This window comes from Malaclemys terrapin, chromosome 4, assembly GCF_027887155.1.
Source record: "Malaclemys terrapin pileata isolate rMalTer1 chromosome 4, rMalTer1.hap1, whole genome shotgun sequence".
Taxonomy (NCBI): Eukaryota; Metazoa; Chordata; order Testudines; family Emydidae; genus Malaclemys; species Malaclemys terrapin.
This window is the reverse complement of record NC_071508.1, coordinates 21150567-21170768: the sequence shown is the minus strand read 5'-3', so window position 1 is coordinate 21170768 and position 20202 is coordinate 21150567. Positions and strand designations below refer to the sequence as shown.

The window sequence follows — 20202 nt, the reverse complement described above, 5'->3', positions numbered from 1 at the left end:
TCTCTGCCCCCCAGCCATCTCTCCAGCCTGCTTCCCACACTCTGGCTTCAGCGACCCCTCCCACAGCCTTTGTTCAGTTTCCCGGGCTAAGGAGTCACCTGGCCTTCAACCCCTCCCTGGGTTCTCGTGTTACACACTTAGGTATGCGCCCTTGGGCTGTCTCCCATCCCCCAATGCAGACTATTCAGCCACACTTCCCTGTCAGCATTCACAGACCACAGTGAGAACAGGCCCAGTTCGTCACATCGAGCATGTAGGCAAGAGTCTCCGGCCTGACCCTTGTTAGCCATTATACTATTTACCTACCATTGCTCGGTATTCCTCAGATAATATGTTTTATCATTAAACCATTCCCTCCATAAACTTATCTAACTTAATCTTAAAACCAGACAGGTCCCTCGCCCCCACCGTTTCCCTCGGAAGGCCGTTCCAATATTTCACCCCTCTGACGGTCAGAAACCTTCGTCTAATTTCAAGCCTAAACTTCCCCACGGCCAGTTTATATCCATTCGTTCTCGTGTCCACATTAGTACTAAGCTGGAATAATTCCTCTCCCTCCCTTGTATTTATCCCTCTGATATATTTAAAGAGAGCAATCATATCCCCCCTCAGCCTTCGTTTTGTCAGACTAAACAACCCGAGCTCCTCCAGTCTCCTTTCATACGACAGGTTTTCCATTCCTCTGATCATCCTAGTGGCCCTTCTCTGCACCCGTTCCAATTTGAGTTCATCTTTTTTAAACATGGGAGACCAGAACTGCACACAGTACTCCAAATGAGGTCTCACCAGCGCCTTATACAACGGAAGCAGCACCTCCTTATCCCTACTAGATATGCCTCACCTAATGCATCCCAAGACCGCATTGGCTTTTTTCACCGCCACATCACATTGTCGACTCATAGTCATCCTCCGGTCTACAAGAACCCCTAGGTCCTTCTCCTCTTCCGTTACTTCTAACCAATGCGTCCCCAACTTGTAACTAAAATTGTTGTTAGTCATCCCTAAATGCATCACCTTACACTTTTCACTATTAAATTTCATCCTATTTCTGATACTCCAATTCACAAGCTCATTCAAGTCTCCCTGCAGCATATCCCTATCCTCCTCCGAATTGGCAACGCCTCCCACCTTCGTATCGTCCGCAAACTTTATCAGTCCACTCCTGCAATCGGTTCCGAGATCAGTTCTAAATAGATTAAATAAAATGGGTCCCAAAACCGAACCCTGAGGAACTCCACTGGTAACCTCCCTCCAACCTGACAGTTCACCCTTCAATACCACCCGCTGCATTCTCCCCATTAACCAATTCCTTATCCACCTCTGGATTTTCATATCGATCCCCATCTTTTCCAGTTTAATCAATAATTCCTCATGGGGTACAGTATCAAACGCTTTACTGAAATCCAGGTATATTAGGTCCACCGCATTTCCCTTATCTAATAAGTCCGTTACTTTCTCGAAGAAGGGGATCAGATTCGTTTGGCACGATCTGCCCTTCGTAAAACCATGTTGTAATTTATCGCACTTGCCAATAACCTCAAGGTCCTCAACTACTTTCCCTTTCAGAATTTTCTCCAGCACCTTGCACACTACAGATGTTAAACTAACAGGCCTGTAGTTACCCGGATCACTTTTTTTCCCTTTCTTGAAAATAGGAACCACATTAGCTATTCTCCAGTCTAACGGAACCACTCCCGAGTTTACAGATTCATTAAATATTATCGCTAATGGGCCTGCTATTTCCCGCGCCAATTCCTTCAATATTCTCGGATGAAGATCGTCCGGTCCTCCCGATTTAGCACCATTAAGGCATTCGAGTTTTGTTTCTACCTCGGATACGGTAATCCCCCATTCTGTTTGCCCCTCTGTCACGGTGCTAGTATCCCTAATACCTTCATTGGCCTCATTAAACACCGATGCAAAATATTCATTGAGATATTGTGCCATGCCTAGATTATCTTTAATCTCCTCTCCGGCGAAAGTCTTCAGCGGTCCTACTTCTTCCTTCCCCCCTCTATCTATCCCCATACACCACATCTATCTATTTATCTATCTACATACTCCCTCTATCTATCTATCTATCTATCTATCTATCTATCTAGAGGGGGAGTATGTAGATAGATAGATGGGGTGTATGCGGATAGATAGATACATAGATAGATAGAGGGGGAGTATGTAGATAGATAGATAGATGGGGTGTATGGGGATAGATAGAGGGGGAGTATGGAGCTAGATAGATAGAGGGGGATGATGTCGCTAGATATGTGTATGGGGATAGATAAATAGATAGAGGGGGTGTATGGGGATAGATAGATGTGGGGGTGTATGGGGTAGATAGATAGATGTGGTGTATGTGGAGAGAGAAAGAGGGAGAGAGAGAACCCCATTGGCTTTAAGCCCTATTACATTTTATGTGACTTTTCTGTAATCTCAGCTCCTTGAACTTTTTCGTGGTCCAAAGCAAACAACAACCCTGGAACCCATGTACACAGAGAATGGTCGTGTAGGAAGGAGCCCAGGGAAGCCAAATCAGATTCAGCTGTGTCATTGACTACAAGCCGGCCAGTGTGTTGCAGTTGGATTTTCCCCGCTGACCCAGTGGCAGGCCACTCCGCTTCTATTAGGGCCCTGGGATGGGACGTAAGTGAGTGGGAGGGCCTGGGTTCCCCTACCCCCGGCAACCCAACGTCAGAAGTGGTAGCCTCCCCACATGGTTGTCAGGAGGCCTGCATTGGTCTGGCTCCCACCTGAATCCGGATGCCAGACGGTTGTGCTGACTCTCCCACCAGAGAGGTAACCTCCCCTAGACTGCCACAGCTCTGCCGGACTGTAGGCCAGAGCCCCCCTACTTGCTTGCTGCCCCACTCTGATCAGTGGCCAGGCAAATGGACCTTCTGTTGCTCTGCCTGCCTGCCTGTAGGCCACAGCCCCTTCTCGATTGCTGCCCTGCCCTGATTGAGGGCCCTGGGCAAACAGACTCTCTACCATTACTTGGCCTGACTGCAGGCTAGAACCATTAACACTGAGCTACTTTTCCCCTGAACCAAGGTACCCGGAAGTATCATAGCAAAGGGCGTGGTCTCCCGCCCAGACGGACGGGGAGGGAGCCGTGAATCCCTTACAGTCTCTCTTTCTACTCATTCATACTTTTTCTCTAAATATGTCAAAACACAGGCACACAACCTTCCCCCGGCCAAACACAGAAAAATAATACAAAATAAATTTTCAAAATGGCAGACGGCACCAAAAACATACACGACTGGAAATGGGGAGGGAGGGCGGGACGTAAATGCTACACAGTGCATGGAAACCTATCAAAAAGTACATGGTGATGAAAGCTATCGAGCAGTTAACTACTCACATGGCTGCGCAGAGCAGGCGGCCAATGGGGAAGAAGCCATGGTCTGGCACGAAGCTCCCAGGGAAGGGAGGCTGGCTTTTCCCAGAGCTAGGGCAGCTGGGCAGCTTCAATGACCGGGCTCTCCTTAGTGCACATTGTTCTTATCCTATGAAAGCATGTCCATAGGCTGCTGTGGGCTGGCGGGTGGTTCTTGAACGCCTCCAGGATGAAGATGGTCTGAGAAGCCAGGCTTTGGACCGAGGAGTTGCTGTCCTGCTGCAAGCCTTTGAGGTCTAAGATTGAAAGGAAGGAAATGGAGGTCAGAGCCACAGAGCTCTGGAGAGCCCCAGCAAACCAAGCCAGTGCTGTACCTCTCGGCCTGTGACAAGGAGGCAGCAGGCTGGGAGGCGGGAGGCAGGGGACTAGCAGGAACAACCAGCAACCTTCACTAAACATCCCTGCTGCCCTCCACAAATGAGGGAGCCTCCAGACACAGGCAAGAAGTCCCAATGAACCCCATTTACTCACTATTTCTAGGACTGCCCCATCCCTGCAGTATCTGAGCACCTCATCCCTGCCTGTATTTACCCTCCGCCTTCCCCCCAATGCACAGATGGGCACTTAGGTCCAGAGAGGGGGAGAGTCATAAAGGGGGCTTGGACATTGTTAGGCTATGCCTAACTTTAGGTGCCCTGCTGCCATCCAGGAAATGCCGAGGAGGGAGCTCAGCCATTCTCTAGCTCTGGTTGGGAGGCCCAGCTGTGAACCTGCTCTGGGAGTGAGAAGCCTGAGCTATATCACTCCCCCCCTCCACCATTCGCCAACAAATATGGAGATGCTGCTCTGCCCTGCGCTGCCCAGGGGTCCGGGCACGCAGCAAGGAGGTAGGTGACCGGACGTCACCTCTGCCTCATTTGGAGCAGTGGCTTCACCCCAGGCACCCCACGTGGAGGTGACTGCTCTAAACACTGGGCTAGTGAGTGCAAGGGGGGAGGCAGCACCCCACCTCGGCTGTGTTTGGGGGGGGGGCAATCGTCTCTGAAGGCCAGCCAGCTCAGGCCCAGTTTGGGGATCTGCCAGGCCGCAGCTCTGAGGTCAGGGCTAAGTGCCTGGCACATGCCAACCAGCAGACACGACAGGGTGAGGGGGCAGCTGATCAGGGGTTTGGGGATCTACATTTTGCATCCCTTTGTGGCTCTCGCCCGAGATCCTGCTGGCGTCGGAGATTGAACCCAGCCCACGGCCCTGGGCCGTTCATCCCCCTAGCGCTCAGTGCTCAAAGCAGGTACCACCCACCGTTGCAGATGGCATCCAGCTTGTCCTGGCTCCTCTGGTCCAGCTGCCGGGCAGCGAGCCCTACACATACAAACAGCTCGTCACATCCCCGCAGCCCCAGCGAGGGTGTCAAATGTCACCCTCCAAGCAACCCCTCGCTTCCCCCGCCCCTCGCTGGCCAGGACGGTGCTCCCGAGTCCCCAGGGGAAAGGGTGAGTCCCCAGGGATGGTTACAGGGCTGGTTGCCAAAGGAGAGCACAGCACCTTGAGGGTTCACTACCAAGAGCCCATGGTGGGGTATGGGGGGGGGAATGGGGACTGCATGGGGAGCAGTGGGGTTAGAGGGGGCCCATCAGCCGATCAGGGCAGTTTGGGGTGAGCTTGCTCCTGCGGACTTCTGACACCCTTGATCCTGCATTGGACAATCAGGAGCCCAAGGGTTACTTCTCGCTGCTGGCAGGGACTGAGGAGAGCCTGGGACCGGATCCAGCCCCCCTGTTAAAGGGACCCCTGCTCTGTGGTTACCTATGAACCTGATGGCCGCTTGTCTAAGTGGAGTCTGTGGGTTCTCCAGAAAGGCCATGGTCTGGCACAGAAAGTTGTTGGCTCTCCCCTTGTAGCGCGTCAGCTAGGACCAGAACAAGGGAGCACAAGGTTATTAAAGGCCTTTCCGTCCCGCAGGCCAGGTTCCAGGTGTGTGGAGCGCACGTCCTGTTTTCACCCCTCTTTCCTGTGCCGGGGGGATCACGCAGAGGGACTACACCCAGGGCCAGGAGTGGTCCCAGGGCTGGGGCTCAGTGTGGGCACAGAGCTGGGCAATGGGGGGTGCCCTATCCACCGATTCCCCCGCTCCTACCACGAGGGCTGCGCAGTGAATGACCTGAGGGCTCCCTCACCAGGCAGTCACAGCTTTGCCAGATATCCTTGCGCTGGATGAAGCCACCAAGCTGGTGCCACTTCAGGAATTCTGCCGCACTGCTGAGGGTGTCCCAACACACCTGCAAAACAAGTGGGGCCAGGGCGAGCCGGCCACGGTTACGGGAGCTGGAAGCCACTAGCCTCGTTACCCGGAGGCGGGGAGACCGTGCATGCTGAACGCTTCCCGGCCCCAGGTTGCTTGCGGAAGGGCGGTGGTGTGGCTAAGGCAATAGCTGGAGACCTGACTCAATTCCCAGCTCTCCCTGCAGGAACTCAGGCAAGTTGCTTAGGCCCAGGGCTGCAAAGGGATTTAGGTGCCTAATGCCTATGGGTGATCAATACTTTTGAGGCGCTAGGCCTCATGCTGTGCCTCAGTTCCCCTCCTCATGGTGGGTAGGAGGGAGAATTCATTAGTGCTGGTGGCATTTGGCTCCCAAGTGATGGTGGCCATGAGCGCTAGCATGTGCAGAGACACCTGGGGCGGGGAGTGGGGGGGCGGCTTGGGCATCTCATGTCTAGTACGGGCTGTCCGGGCCGCTTGGCCAAGGGCACACTGGGTCCTGCGCACCATCTGGAGACTGGGTAGCTCTGCTCCTGGTAGGGGCCATGGCCAGGGTTGTGCTCTTCCCACCAGCACAGCCAGGGAATGTGCGGAGGCCAGTGGCTGTAGGAGTGGTGAGGCGACCCCTCCCCCCACCCAATCTCTCAGCCTGGCTGCAGGGGGGGAGTGTTGGGCTCAGAGGATGCAGGGAAGACTCAGCAGTTGGGTGGGGCGCCATGGTCATGGCGCTACTGCACTCAACGTTCAAGTGATTTTGAGCGCCTGACTGTCACAGCACTGAGCACCTGCCCTCTGTCAGCGAGACCCTTTAAAGAGGGGGTGTCACATGCTGCCCCCTCAAAACAAATTACTGGTCACTCTGTAACGGTATCCGCTGCAGGCTCCAGCTCGTGGCCTCACCTGGGACACGTTGGGACGCTCATCATGCACAAGGAGGAGCAGCGGGACCAGGCTCTGGAGCACATGCGCCTTCATCCGCCTCCTGTCGAGCCCCCTTACAAGCTCCAGCAGGTGTTTAAAGAGGGTGATGGAGAGCACCCGGAGCCTGCTGGTCACCTGCAAGAGACGACGTGGGGAGGAGACGCTGTGACAGTCATTCTCACCCAGCGGGGCGAGCGCTCACTGTGCCAGAGATGTCTGCCCTGCAGGGGGTATTGGTAACTCACCCCCCAGCCATACAGCCACAGCTGGGGCCAGAGTCTCATGGGCATAGCGCCATTGAAGGCAATCGAGATGCAGATTTCCACCAGTTGAGGGGCTGGCCTGGTAACTTCTTGGCCAGGGAGAGCAGTAAGGTGGGGTGAGACTGCCCCTGGGCTCTCACAGCCAGCTCTGGGCACACTGACATCAGCACACACCTGTGTCAGCCAAGGGGGAATGCTCAGGGCAGAGCAGCGCCAGGACAGGGGCGGCAGAGAGGGAGTGATGAGGAAAGATTCAAAGAGCGAAGGAGGGGGTGTAGTTTGTCCTCCCGCTTTGCGGGCCCAGCTCACACTGCTCTTGACCCACAGCGGCCCTCTAGCCAGGCCAAGGGGGCCAAGCGTGGGGGGCAAATTCCTACACTGGTGTTTGTTCAAGCCACGCACAGGGACCTGGGGTGGATTTAACCCAGGGCCAAGGAGTGGTAAATGTGCAGGAGTTCCCAGATAGGGGGCCTTGGAAGCCATGACTGGAAGCCACCCAGCCTCCAGGGGCTCGGAGTGGGCTGAGGGTTGCCCCACTCCTGTGCATGGGTTTCTTGTTAACTCAGAGCCAGCCCTGCTTGGTCACATGGTGCTGCTGGGCCCCCGCCCTGCATGGCTGCTGGCAGAGCTGAACCAGTCCAGTGACCAGGGAGGCTGGGCGAGCTGTGCCAAGCAGGGAGAACCAGGAGCAATAGCTGGATGCTGTAGGGAGGGGCCACTGCTTTCTGGGAGGTGAGGCTGAGGGGGCAGCCTGGGGACGGGGTGACTTGAGCTGTTCTGGGAGTGGCTGAACCTTTAAACGGTGACCCCAATCAGCAGTTACATGTCACCTCCGGGCACCAGGTTCTAGACAAGGCAGTTCTCTGCGTGACATCTGTTGTAAAAGTGTTCATAAGTTCACCTCACCTCAGTCCCTGGAAAAATCATGGAGCAGGTCCTCAAGGAATCAATTATGAAACACTTAGAGGAGAGGAAAGTGATCAGGAACAGTCAGCATGGATTCACCAAGGGGAAGTCATGCCTGACTAACCTAATTGCCTTCTATGAGGAGATAACTGGCTCTGTGGATGAGGGGAAAGCAGTGGATGTGTTATTCCTTGACTTTAGCAAAGCTTTTGATACAGTCTCCCACAGTATTCTTGCCGCCAAGTTAAAGAAGTATGGGCTGGATGAACGGACTGTAAGGTGGATAGAAAGCTGGCTAGATCGTCGGGCTCAAGGGATAGTGATCAATGGTTCCATGTCTAGTTGGCAGCTGGTTTCAAGCGGAGTGCCCTAAGGGTCGGTCCTGGGGCCAGTTTTGTTTAATATCTTTATTAATGATCTGGAGGATGGTGTGGACTGCACTCTCAGCAAGTTTGCAGATGACACTAAACTGGGAGGCGTGGTAGATACGCTGGAGGGTAGGGATCAGATACAGAGGGACCTAGACAGATTTGAGGATTGGGCCAAAAGAAACCTGATGAGGTTCAACAAGGACAAGTGCAGAGTCCTGCACTTAGGATGGAAGAATCCTATGCACTGCTACAGACTAGGGACCGAATGGCTAGGTAGCAGTTCTGCAGAAAAGGACCTAGGGGTCACAGTGGACGAGAAGCTGGATATGAGTCAACAGTGTGCTCTTGTTGCCAAGAAGGCTAATGGCATTTTGGGTTGTATAAGTGGGGGCATTGCCAGCAGATCGAGGGATGTGATCGTTCCCCTTTATGCGACATTGGTGAGGCCTCATCTGGAGTACTGTGTCCAGTTTTGGGCCCCACACTACAAGAAGGATGTGGAAATATTGGAAAGAGTCCAGCGGAGGGCAACAAAAATGATTAGGGGTCTGGAGCACATGACTTATGAGGAGAGGCTGAGGGAACTGGGATTGTTTATTCTCCAGAAGAGAAGAATGAGGGGGGGGGATTTGATAGCTGCTTTCAACTACCTGAAGGGGGGTTCCAAAGAGGATGGAGCTCGGCTGTTCTCAGTGGTGGCAGTTGACAGAACAAGGAGCAATGGTCTCAAGTTGCAGTGGGGGAGGTCTAGGTTGGATATTAGGAAACACTATTTCACTAGGAGGGTGGTGAAGCACTGGAATGCTTTACCTAGGGATGTGGTGGAATCTCCTTCCTTGGAGGTTTTTAAGGCCCGGGTTGACAAAGCCCTGGCTGGGATGATTTAGTTGGGAATTGGTCCTGCTTTGAGCAGAGGGTTGGACTAGATGACCTCCTGAGGTCCCTTCCAACCCTGATATTCTATGATTCTATGATTCTTTTAGCCTGTTTATCTGATTTGGCTGCGCTCTTCCTGTCTGGCCACTTCGTAGTAGGTTCTTGGAACAGTAGTTCTGAGTTGTCTTTCCATGAGGAGTTGTGCTAGACTAGATGCAGGAGCTGCTGTTGGTGTTGATCTGTAATTCAGAGGAGCAAGGAATGGATCTTCCTGCTGTCAGATGTTTTTGGCTGTCTGCCCAGCTCTCTCAGCCTCTCCATTCGCTTGTGAGTAATTTGGGCTGCCAGTGATATGAGCAAAATCATATTTCATTCAGACTGACTTAAATTCTGCTGCAGTGAATTGTGGGACATTGTCCATCACTAGTTGTTCTGGATACAGAAATGAGCAAACGTACACTTCAGTTTCTCAATAACACTGCAACATGTTATGTCTTTCAAGTACATTATTTCTATATAGCTGGAAAAGTAGTCCACAATGACCTGGCAATGATGTCCTCTGAATTCACAAAAATCTGCAGCTAGTCTTTCCCAGTTCTCTCTCTTGTAGAGGTGGTTGTTCACTGGTTCAGCATTGCCTCTTAAGTTGATTTGGACTAGATCACCTTTCAAAAGCCCAATAGCATCAGATCCTCAAGTTCTTCCATCTTTCTCACTAGGCCCATCATGGCTGCTACACTGCAGCTGAGAAGGTTGTTGGTCTTTGATCTCATACACACGGAACGCAAAGCTTTTGTCTTTGTAAATTGGTTCGGTGCCCATGCAGTTCAAAATCCCTTCAGGGAGGGTCAGAGCTGTGTGACATCAGCTCTCGAGTCAACTTTAAAGTCAATAGTCTTGCTTTGAATATTCAATGTCACTTTCCAGGCGGGCGCCATGTCATCACAAGTGATAGATCCCAGAATCAATGGGTCTTGATTGTCTGCAATATGAGTCAACTCCCTGACTGCTTCAGTGCAACGAACAGCTGCAAAATGTCCATATTTCAGGCATTTATTACAGCATGCGCCTCTGGCTGGACATGTATCATCCCTTGGGATATGACTTTTCCACACCTTGTGCATGTAGACTGGCATTTGTCCCTCTTAGCCTGCGAATTCTCTCTCCTTACCTCAGGGATTTTATGAGAAAGACTTTTAACACTTAAGTGTCTGTTTGTAGCTTTTAAGCTAGTTGCAGGTTTTTCAATTTGCTTTTGCCTGTTGTTTGACTAATTCTGACTCTTGCTAGCTGTATAGCTGTGGGTAGAGTTAAATCTCTCTTCGGCGGTAGCTACTGTGAAAGGTTTTTAGCAGTGTTGTTATAGCTGTGACAGTCCCAGGATATTAGAGGTAGGTGAGGGAATATCATTTAGACCTCACCTGGCTTGTCTCTATGAAAGGTTTTTATCTTTTAACCCAATAACCAGCCTGTTTCTGAAATTTTCATGTTTTACATTCCCCAAATCACAGTTTTCAGCCAGGGGATGCAGAGGTCTTCTAAAACTTTCAACATTTTCCCCTGGTTCTTGAATTCTTTGCTGAAAACATGCTCTTTAATAAACCACATTTCCCTTGGTTATAAAGTGTGCATCAATCCTAACCACAACCCTTGCATAGTTGTCTTTGTGATGGTCTTCAGTAAAGTCAAAGGAGGTAAAGATATGCTCTGCGTGCTTCTCCATAGCCTAAATTAAAGTCAATACCTGTATATCCCCAGTTCCTTTGTGCAGCTTGTTTGCAATGCAAAATCGTGCCAAACATTGTTTCCAGTCTGTCCATTGTGAAGGGTTATGAAAGGTGACGTTCTCTGGGGAATCAGAGTGGGACATGTTGATGAGGTCCTGCAAACTTCGTTGCTGTTCCTTCCGTCTGCAACCTGTGTTGCTGTTTTCCTTTGGTTTCTGTTCTTAGTTTACTCCTGACACCATATCATGTTCTGTACCAGATATGTACTGCCTACAGAGCTTGTTTACACACACCAGATGGACAGTGCTTAATTTGTAATGAAAGAGGTGCTGGGGCTCAAGCAATTTTTTTACAATCATAACTGATGCAGCAAGCCCAGAGATGCCAGGGCTAAGCCCTGGCAAGCCCTGGCACAAGTTGAGCACTGCAGATGGGTTCATCATAAGAACCGTTAATGCTCTGCTGGATACAGCTGAGGTTCATTTAAATAAGGTATTTTACAGAGCATCACCTAGTAGTCGAACAGTATCATACAGGGTAACATGCCATTACACAGGTAGCCTGGCTTGTTTGCTAGACTCCATCCCATGTTAATCTTACTAGCCAGCTGCTCCTGCCCCCGGTGTCAGCTCAGAGCAGCCGGGCAGGCTCTGCACAAAACTTATGGGAGCGGTCTGGGGGCATCAGAGCTGCACTGCAGTGGGCATAGGCAGATGTTGAATTGGCACCTCGCTGGTCTTCCCTCCAGTTGTTGAGGCCTATTTGCCTTTCCCTGGTGATGGGCGTTGTGTTCATTAACGCTATTTGGATTTAACACCCCCCCCATAAAGAACCTGTTCTGTTCCCCCCGGGCCCGAGAGAGGTTTGGTTTAAAGGGCTCGCCCCGGGGCGAGATCCTGCAGCTGGGGTCCAGGAGACCCTGGGAACAGCTTGAGCCGGGCCTGTGCCACTACTAAATAAAGAGCGGCAGGGTCCCAGCAGAGTTCGGCAGGGCTGAGGGTAGTATTTAGTGTTGTGAAAGCTGGGGAGGTGGGTGGACGCTCCAGGAGCCCCCACTGGGGGTTACCCCTAGAAGGCAGTAATGGATGGGCCCCTTTCTCCTGCCCACTTGCTGGATCTCATCATCCAGTGGGGGACTGGACATCAGTCTGGTGAACGTGCCAGCGGGGGCTAGTTTGTGGTTATGAAAGACCTGGGGAGAACTAGGCCCTCCTTTGACGCTGCGCTGCCATGAGAACAAAGGGGAGAGGAAAGGGTGGTAGCTGCAGAACCTACAAACGGAGCCGTTTCCTTATGGAGCTCCCAGGCCAGCTGTGGGATACCTGGCCAGGGAGAGGAGGGGCAGGATTTTCACCAGGGTACCATCACTTGTCACCCTGGAAGCCAGCAAGAGCATTGCAGCACCCTGTGCTGCAGAGGCCCCCTCACTGCATGCAGACTCAGGAATGCATGTCCTTCCACAAGGGGAGCCTTGTCCCCAGGCTGCCCTGATCCTTGTCAGCAGGCCTGCAGGACACAAGGGTTCCCATCCTTTCTGCCATACGCTCTGATGGAGAGTGAGGTAGCAGAGGAAGGTGGGAATGGGCTCACGTCATTTACAACAATCCTTTTTCTGGCTAGGACCATACACAGGCCCCGCTAGCCCACCCGCCAGTCCCCATTCACAGGTCCGCAGTTTGAACGGTCTCCCATGGGCCACCAGGCCTTACATCATCAATGAAAGGCAGGAGTTTCTCAGCCACTTGCACAGCCGCGCGGCTGGCGCTCTGCCTGTCCATGCCGGCAAGGATGTTTTTCAGCACGGTGATGGCCTCGGCGATGATGTCCCTGTCTACCTCCTGTAGTTGCTCCAGGACCTCTGGCAGCAGACGCTGGAGTTTCCCCACCTGCGTGAAATGAGGAGCTGCTTTACAAAACACCCTCCAGTGACCCACAAGCCATTTCCAAAACAACGTCCACCTCCCCTGCAGACAGAGGCATGGGAACTAAGGGGGTGCTGCAGCACTCCCAGGTTTTACACGGGGCTCTGCTCCTGGCCCCGCTCACAGGGTCCCAGCTGTCAGCCCTGCGCCAACCCCCATCTGTGGCCCCAGCCTCGGTTCCCTTGCTCCATCCACCTCCCCCGCCCCCGGCTCCTGGAGCCATGGCCCTGCTCCTGAGCCCAGCTCTAGGGGTGGCAGGGGGTGTGGGCAGGGGTAAGGTGGGGTGCAGCACCTCCACTATAAAAAGTCTTCCAGCGCCCCTGCCTCCAGGTGACATGTTAGAACCTCAAAGCCTTTGCACAGCCAGCTAGGATCACGGGCAGCAGGGCCGGCTACCTGAAACATAAGCAGCTGCTTCCTTGTACCCCAGATCTCAGGGGATGGTATTTATTAGCGGGTATCATCTGTGGAAAGTTCTCTGCACAACACATTGACCCCAAATAAATCAAGTCTATTATTGTTATAGGGGTTCAAATAGCACCTCGAGGGCCTATCTGCAATCAGGGCTTGTGCTGGGGGATTTCCAGGCACAGTAAGAGACGTCCCCTGCCCTAGAGCTTACAGGCTAGGCACACAAAGGAAGGATTTCTATCCCCATTGTACAGACATGGAACTCAGGCACAGAGAGGCTACGTGACTCGCCCATGGTCACCCAGGGAGTCTGGAAGAGCCAGGAACCGAACCTGGCTTCTCCCGAGTCCCTGTCCTTACAGCCCAGCCTAGAGGAGGGAGCCAATTTTGCACACGAGTTCTAGGGTTGGTCTGTTACTAAAAGCCAGATTCAATCATTTCTGTATTTGGTTTTTGAACCTTTCAAAGACAGCCCCACAAAACATTTTTGGAGAGGGTCCAGAGAAGAGCTTGAGAACATGACCTATGAAGGAAGGCTGAAAGAATTGTGTTTGTTTAGTTTGAAAAAGAGAAGACTGAGAGGGGACATGATAGCAGTTTTCAGGTATCTAAAAGGGTGTCAGAAGGAGGAGGGAGAAAACTTGTTCACCTTAGTCTCTAAGGATAGAACAAGAAGCAATGGGCTTAAACTGCAGCAAGGGAGGTTTAGGTTGGACATTAGGAAAAAATTCCTAACTGTTAGGGTGGTTAAACACTGGAATAAATTGCCTAGGGAGGTTGTGGAATCTCCATCTCTGGAGGTATTTAAGAGTAGGTTAGATAACTGTCTATCAAGGATGGTCTAGGCAATATTTGGTCCTGCCATGAGGGCAGGGAACTGGACTCGATGACCTCTCGAGGTCTCTTCCAGTCCTAGAATCTATGAATCTATGAAAATCTCAACCGGCATCAGGGAAAAAAATGTGTCAAATACAGGCTAACCGGTTCCGGAAGAAAAAATGAACCACAAGCAAGTGAAAACCAGGCTGAGGCGCATGGAACGATGGGAATGGTGTATGACAAAGAATTACAGTCACGCCCTCTCCATGTCTGATAGAATCGTAGTCCGGGTTTAATAAACCGGACTGACCCGCTATTCTCAAGGTAAGTAAATTATCATCAGTGAGAGTTGCCTTCAGATTGTCTCCTCTTTACCAGGCTGCCAGATCTGTGTATTTAAGCCCCAAGGGTTTTCTCTGCCTTCACTATACTGTGTGTATCAAACTTGTTATGAGATCTTAGCAGCAAAAGGCCCCTGTAGAGCTCTTCAGAGGAGCAAGTGCTGCGGGACAGAGCTGTGACATCAACAGTTAAAACCTATGAGGCTTTAAAAGGGGATTTGTAGGAAAAAATGGTTCCTAATTGAAGCGAAATGGCTCTGTCTGGGCGTCCCTGATCACTGGTGTCACCAGCATTCCCTGGGGTCTAGAGTCCACAGCTCTGCTGCTAATCTAGTGCTAGGGTTCTTTGGATCACAGAGACCCCAGACACAATCAGGCCCGGCAGTGCCAGGTACTGCACACACCCAGAGACACACCCCGCAGGAGCCAGGCTTGGAGACTTGCCCAAGGTCACCAAGCAGGTCAGTGACAGAGCCAGGAATAGAAGCCAGGGCTCCTGACTCGAGGCCAGGGCCATGTCCCCATGGAAGGTTTCAATGACCCCAGCCCTGCAGCAGCTCCCTGCGGTTCTGGGTTTATCCCCCAGCCCTCCTCCCCTCTCACCTTCTCTGGGCACAGGGACAGGTTCAGGAGGCCTTTGAGCGCCAGCCAGCGCACCACAGTGTTGGGGTCTCTCAGCTGCCCACTCAAGTGGTCCAGGATGGCGTCTTCCTGCTTATTGCCAAGGTCAGGGCACTGGAGGAGCTAACACATCAACAGCGAAACAAGCTAGAGAACGGGGCTGGACCCTCACGACTCATCTCTGCCAAGGGGCCCTTAGCTCCACCTGCCACGGGCACAGCATGCGCTGTACACCGGGCACCGCGATTGGTCACTGTGTGTGCCCCACTGAAACGCTGCTAGCGCAACGGGCCCTCGAGGCTCCAGCCGAGATCAAGGCCTACCCTGCTCCCTCACTAAGGCTCAGCTGCATGCGGAGCAGGGAGGGAGGGGGCTGCAGCCTTGTGTTCCAAAGGGCCGCCCGGTCTACGGGGGGCAGGTGAATTGGCTGTGGATGGGCCCGGCCTGCGCATGGCATATGGACGTCAGAGGGGGCTTCAGGGCCGAGGTCACACAAGGGACCATTCTATGGAGCTGAGCCTTGGGGAACAAGAGACACCCGACCCTGGGCTTTGCTCCAGCCCCGCAACACCAGCTGGGGCCGGTAACAATGTCCAGAGTCAGTGACTCCACCCATAGGGCTTTAGGAGCTTTCCCTGCCCCTGGTCACCCACCCACCCCCAGAGCCACCTACTCCTCTCCTGGCCATAGGCATGGGCGGCGAGTTCTATGGGCCCTCGGTGCCTGGGCACCATGGGCCTCGGCCCCGCCTTCTGCCCCCACGTCTCCCGGGCCATTTAAAAGAGCCCGGGGCCCCCACTCACCACCCGCAGTGCAGCGGAGCTGAGCGGCTTCCTGCCTGCTTGCTCCACATGGCTGCCGGCCCCTCCCTGCGGCCCCTGAGTGGGGTGGGTCTGTGTCCCACTGTCACGGAGTGTGGGGGAGTCAGGGCCCCGCACCCCCCACTTCCTGTGATTCACCGTGACTCTCACCAGCCAGTAAAACAGAAGGTTTATTAGATGACAGGAACACAGTCCCAAGCAGGGCTTGTAAGTACAACCAGGACCCCTTTAGCCAGGTCCCTCTGGGGGGCAAGGATCTTAGACCCCAGACTTGGGGTTCCCTGCCTCTTCCCACCCAGCCCAAAACTGAAACCAAAACCCCTCCTGCAGGCTCTCTCCTCCTCCTTCTCTCCCCCTCTCCCTTTGTCCAGTTTCCAGGGCAAAGGTGTCAACTTGCCCCACCCCCCTTCCTGGCTCAGGTTAACAGGCTCAGGTACTGTCCCTCACCTAAAGTCATCCCCTGCTCTCCCATCCCCCATGCAGACAGTCCAGTAAAACTAACCGACATACCCAGGTCAATCCACCCCGCTCCCTACTGCGTCACACCCACCCCAAGCGCCCCTGCAGCCAGTAGGAAGCTGCGCGGGCAGTGCCTGGGGGTAGCAGCACACGGAGGCCCCCAGGCCCGCCCTGCCTAGGAGCCCCAGGTAAGCGCCGCACCCTCCCAACTCCTCCCAGAGCCTGCACCCCCACCCCTTTCCCACACCCCACTCCGGCCCCCAAACTCCTCCCAGAGCCTGTACCCCCTCCCTCCACACCCCCTCCTGCCCCCAAACTCCTCCCAGAGCCTGCACCCCCACCCCTTTCCCACACCCCAGTCCGGCCCCCAAACTCCCTCCCAGAGCCTGTACCCCCTCCCTCCACACCCCCTCCTGCCCCCAAACTCCATCCCAGAGCCTGCACCGCAGGCCCCTTCCCCCACCCAAACTCCCTCCCAGGGCCCAACCTCTCACCCCTCCTGCACCCCAATCCCCTACCCCAGCCCAGTGCCTGTACCCCAGATCTCCTCCCCCCGCCCAAACTCCCTCCCAGAGACTTAGACAGGTGGGAGGCAGTTTGGAGGGGCGGGCTCTGCTGGTCACCACCAAAATTTCTACAAACCTGCCGCCCCTGGCCATAGGTCAGTCCCATGCCACAGTCACCGCTGGGCTAGGGCTGTTCTCACGACCCTCACCCGCCAGTGAGGCTCACCTGAATGAAGAACGCCATGGCCGGGATGTACCGCCTATCATCCCTGCAGTTGAGGATGGCCATCAGCTCCTGGAAAATCCAGCAACGCTCCTGGAAACTGACCGAAACCATGGCCCTGGCATGGGAAACACAAACACCACATCATTGAGGTGGGCAAGGACTGGTTCTCCATTTACAAATCTAACCAGACCAGTGCCACAGGACAGGGGATCCCGGGTGACTAGTCACGTGCAGCTGGCATGGACTAGTTCCTGCTGGCTTAAAATGCCCAGCAGCCTAACTGCTAGAGACCCAGACCCTTAATCACTCTACAGGGAGCCCTTCCACGAGGCCAGCTCCGAGCACGCAGCGCTGGGCTGTGTGACCAAGTGGGAGGGACGTTCTTAATGTCTCCTCTGAATACTGTGTGGTTGCCTCAGTTTCCCCTATGCATTTCTTAAGTCTCCAGTGTGCATAAATGGCTGACAATCTGTCTCCTAGCAACAAATGGCCAGGGCCCTTCCCCCCTTGCAAGGGGATAGCTAAAGGTGAACAAAGATCAGGTGACCTCCTGGCCCAGGAAAGAGACAAAGGCCAGAAAGGAGGGGCTGGAGGGGGGTTTCAGTTGGGAGCTGGCTGGGGACGGGAAGTGAGTGCGGACGGAGTTGTCTGCCTCGCTGGGCCCCAGAATGGACCCGGCTGAGGGGTCCCGTTTGCTGTACCTACAAGCTCTGTTTTAGACTGTGTTCCTGTCATCGAATAAACCTCTGTTTTACTGGCTGGCTAAGAGTCACGTCTGACTGCGAAGTGGGGGTGCGTGCAGGATCCTCTGGCTTCCTCAGGACCCCACCTGGGGGGACTCGCTGTGGGAAGCGCACGGAGGGGCATATGCTGAATGCTCCAAGGAGAGACCCAGGAAAGTGAAGCCGTGTGAGCTTCTTGCCCTGAAGACAGTCTGCTCCGAGGGAGAGGAGGCTCCCCAAAGTCCTGACTGGCTTTGTGGGGAGCAGTTCCAGAGCATTGCCCGGGGACTCCGTGATAGGCTGCAAGAGAACTGCAGACAAAGAAGGGCGTCGGTGGGCTCGGTGGCCTTTCTCATGTGCCCAGATATTGGGTGATGAGAGACAGAAGGTGGGTTAGGGAATATCTTAGATTGGTCTAAGACAAGTGTTAGAGCTTTCTGTGTTAGCGTCTCTCTCTCACACACAGATGCTGGGCCAGCCAAAGACATTCCCTCCCCCGCCTTGTCTCTCTCATGTGCTGGGCCTGACAGGGCTACACCAACGCTGCAGACAGACATGACGGAGGCTGTCTTTGCCCAGCCACGCCTGCCAGAGCCACGCAGGAAGCGGTTTACGCCAGGCAGCGCAGGGTGGAGAAGTAGCCGACTGACCCCTCAGCCAACGGCACAGAGGCTGTGGCCTCTTCCACGCAGGCGATTGGGAGCCGCGTCTCACCCAGCGGGGAAGGCGATGTGGCCGTGTCCTGGGCCCAGGGACGGGAGATGCTACTGCGGTCAGTTCTGGGCAGCAGCCCCAGGGACAAGACACTCACCGGGCAAGCACCAAGACGCCTTCGTGGTGCATGTCGGCGTTCACGAGCATGCCCCAGCCACCCTGCTTGTGGATGAACGTGGTCTGGTCCCTGTAGCCAGCACATTGGAGCAAGGCTTGCATGGCATCCACCGCATACCTGCATGCAGAGCGAGCCTCTTGTTACTGAGCGAGCCCAGGCCAGGCTCTGCCGTGTGCCTGCGGGCGACAGTTCAGAACCGAGGCGGGATGTCGGGCTGGTGGTACCTGACAGGGCTGAAGGATGCAGGCGTGTCCCCCTGGTTATTCACCCTCTCGTTATGCATGGACAGCTCCACCGTATATGTGATCTGGAATAGCAGGGCGATGGAGAGCTGAGGGAAGAGCTCCTTCACCTGCTGTCTGCAGGCCTGCTCCTTGAAGATCTCGTACAGGGCTCTGGTGGCCTGCAGCCAAGAACAGGAGACAGATGTCACTGCAGGGCCTTCGCCCTTTCCACGCTCCCCCGAGGCACCTAGAGAGGAGGGGTGGGCTGGGGGCTAAGGCCTGGGATGCTGGATTCAATTCCTAGCCTGTGTGATCTTGGCTAGAACCACAGAAGGGACTTCGGCTCAGCGTTGCCATGCCTAGCTTCATGTGCCCTGCTGCCCAGTGGACTCACAGCCCTGAGTTAAGTGCCCAGGCTCCATATACGCTCCAGAGGGAGAGTCAGTTGGGCCAATTGTTAAAGAGGGTAAACGGGATGGCCTGGGTAATTTCAGGCCTGTCAGCCTGACATCGATCCCAGGCAAGATAATGGAGCGGCTGGTACAAGATTAAATTAATAAAGAATTAAAGAAGATAATTTAATTAATGCAAATCAACATGGGTGTATGGAAAATATTTCCGGCCAAGAGAATTGCGATCTGTTTTTTGATGAGATTACAAGTTTGGTAGAGAAAGGAAATAGCATTGGCATAATGTATGTAGACTTCTGTAAGGCGCTTGAGTTGGCGCCACACTCCAGTTTGATCGGAATCCTAGAAGGATACAAAAGTAACGTGGCACACATGAATTGGTTATAAACTGGCTGACAGGTCTCAAAATGTAATTGTAAACTGGGAATCAGCATTGCACTGGTGTGTTTCCAGTGTGGTCCCCGCAGGGATCGGGTCTTGGCCCTACACGATTTAACATTTTTATCAATGACCTGGAAGAAAACATAAAATCATCACTGATAAAATTTGCAGATGACACAAGAATTGGGTGAGTGGTAAATAATGAAGAGGACAAGTCACTGATACAGAGCGATCTGAATCGCTTGGTAAACTGGGGGGCAATCAAACAGTATGTGTTTTACTATGGCTCATTGTAAATGAATACATCTAGGAACAGGACGGGGAATTCTCTCCTGGGAAGCAGAGACTCTGAAAAGGACCTGGGAGTCCTGGTGGATAATCAGCTGAACAGGAGCTCCCAGTGTGGCGCTGTGGCCAAAAGAGCTCATGTGATCCTGGGATAAATAAACAGAAGAATCTCGAGTGGGAGTATCTGGCACTGGTGTGACCCACTGCTGGGATCCTGGGTCCTGTTCCAGTGCCCACAATGCAAGAAGATTGTTGATAAATTGCAGAGGGTTCAGAGAAGAGTCGTGAGAATGATTAAAGGATTAGAAACCATGTCTTATAGTGACAGGGTGACCAGACAGCAAGTGTGAAAAATCAGGACGGGGGTTGCGGGGTATTAGGAGCCTATATAAGAAAACGTCCCTAAAATCAGGACTGTCCCTATAAAATCTGGTCACCCTACACAGTGAGAGACTCAAGAAGCTTGATCTATTCAGCTTAACAAAGAGAAGGTTGAGGGATGACTTGATTACTGTCCATAGGTATTTCCCTGGGGAACAAATATTTAGTAATTGGCTTTTC

At 53.4% G+C, this 20202-nt stretch overlaps 1 protein-coding gene across 1 annotated transcript; it reads right to left on the bottom strand.

Annotated features, from left to right (window-relative positions):
• Nucleotides 1-3163: 3163 nt before the first annotated feature.
• On the bottom strand, nt 3164-18896 carry LOC128836179 (maestro heat-like repeat-containing protein family member 7). The gene is made up of 10 exons (XM_054026197.1): nt 18563-18896; nt 18318-18455; nt 16785-16899; nt 14755-14895; nt 12368-12544; nt 6495-6650; nt 5512-5613; nt 5141-5243; nt 4637-4696; nt 3164-3633 (listed from the first exon to the last, which is right to left on the bottom strand). The coding sequence occupies exons 1-10, from the start codon at nt 18619-18621 to the stop codon at nt 3449-3451; spliced, it is 1236 nt and encodes a 411-aa protein (XP_053882172.1). The 5' UTR covers nt 18622-18896; the 3' UTR covers nt 3164-3448.
• Between the last annotated feature and the right edge of the window lie 1306 nt (nt 18897-20202).